Source organism: Lampetra fluviatilis, chromosome 58, assembly GCF_964198595.1.
Source record: "Lampetra fluviatilis chromosome 58, kcLamFluv1.1, whole genome shotgun sequence".
Lineage (NCBI taxonomy): Eukaryota > Metazoa > Chordata > Hyperoartia > Petromyzontiformes > Petromyzontidae > Lampetra > Lampetra fluviatilis.
In genome coordinates, this window is record NC_136332.1 from 3257944 (window position 1) to 3259587 (window position 1644).

Genomic DNA, 1644 nt, shown 5'->3' on the forward strand with positions numbered 1-1644 from the left:
TGTTTTAAATAAACCTAACTTTTTAAAACGTTTTAAATAACTAAATGGGGGTCACAAGACACCTTGGATCACCCTGTACATATATACTGTGCAAAGGCAAAGATCCCCGTGTAGCCTGAACAGACTGTAGGGGCAAGTGCTGTTAGCGATGTTTGCACATTACACAGGTACTCATTTGAGGCCGAGTAGACTTAGGGGAAGGAAGCCCAGGACCAGGTTCAGCCGTGAGCGGGAATCGAACTCGGGTTGCGCAGCGCGCTAACCACTGCGCCACCGCTCCCCACCCCCCTCCCCAACTCGCACACAAAGACAAAGATCCCCCGTGTAGCCTTGCCAGACTGTAGGGGCAAGTGCTGTTAGCGAGTAGCAGCAACCGATAGTTGTTGGGTGGCCAGCACCACGCCCGGCCGCCTTTGTCTCCCCAGTGCCGATGTTTACACACCGCACCAGCTACTCATTTGAGGCTGAGTCGACCTAGGGGACATCACTCACAGCGCGCGGCCCGACCTCGGCTCTCCTCCCCCTCCACGTGGCGGCTCCGGTGATGCCCCTCGAGCCGGCTCGCCAGCATCGCTGCGGCCCCCCACGTAACGAGAAGCGAACGACCGCGGAGAACATCGTCATCGCGTTGCCCTTCAAGAGCGGTGATGATGATGGTGGTGACCGGTGGGCGATTCGATTGCCCTGTTACGATTCGACACCAAACGACACCGCCCGTAATCGATTCGACGTCGTCGATTCCGGCGTTGAGGCGATTTGTACGAGCGCTCGCTCGCTCGCGGATGTAGTGCGCGCACGATTGCGGATAAAGATGCTCGCGTTGCGTTCGCCGATCGTATCGAGTCACGCATATTTAAAGTTACGTTTGATTAGGCGGTCGAATCGATGGAATCGAATTTGACGGATCGATTCCACGCCCTTGGTTGTGTTTTTTTGTAAAACGCTCGGTTGGATCGATTCTCTTGTCGACGATTCAATTTAGTACGATTATAATTATTAGATTCCTTTGAGGCTGCTATGAATATCGATTCCCACGTGGTGTTTAATCGTTTGCGATCAGGCGATTTTCCATTGTGATCAATGCGCGGAGTTCGATTCCTCATCACAGTGGTTATACAACAGCTCCACACTGGATTTGAAGCTTCGTGACTGCAAGGATTCATACTCTTAGGTTTTTTCGGTAAAGTCATGTAGGAAAAATAAATAATAAATAATAAAAGAATATTAATAATAGAAATTAAATAATATAGTAATAATAAAATCATAAATCACGTATTATCTTCTTGGTTCTTTCGGTAAAGTCACGTAGAATGGAAGTAATGAAATAATAAAATAAAACATAATAAAATAATGTAATATAATAAAATAATAAAATAATATTATATACACACTGCCCACCAGGGATTATTTGTCTGTCGTGCATGGCCCCAACCCAGCAGAGCCCTCCCATTGGCTCGGGGGCGCCGACCAATGGGAGCGGTGGGTTGGGGTTGGTAGGGGGCACCGCCGCGACTCGGGCCAATGAGGAGACGGGGATGTTTCATTCACAAAGTGGAACTGGGGGAGGGTGGGGCTGGGTGGAGAGGGGAGGGTGGGGAGGGGGCTGGGTGAGGAGGGAGGGGCTGGGTGGGGTGGGGAGGGGCT

At 50.5% G+C, this 1644-nt stretch overlaps 1 protein-coding gene across 2 annotated transcripts in view; it reads right to left on the reverse strand.

Annotated features, from left to right (window-relative positions):
- Nucleotides 1–693, reverse strand: part of LOC144950549 (acyl carrier protein-like) — a 6815-nt gene extending 6122 nt beyond the window's left edge. Inside the window, exon 1 of one of the 2 annotated variants that reach the window (XM_078880685.1) lies at nucleotides 508–693. In XM_078880685.1, coding sequence (XP_078736811.1) covers nucleotides 508–624 — 117 coding nt within the window. In that variant the 5' untranslated portion in view covers nucleotides 625–693. Of the gene's footprint in view, nucleotides 1–492 lie in introns of both variants that reach the window. The other variant, XM_078880683.1, reaches the window with a different exon arrangement.
- Nucleotides 694–1644: the final 951 nt, after the last annotated feature.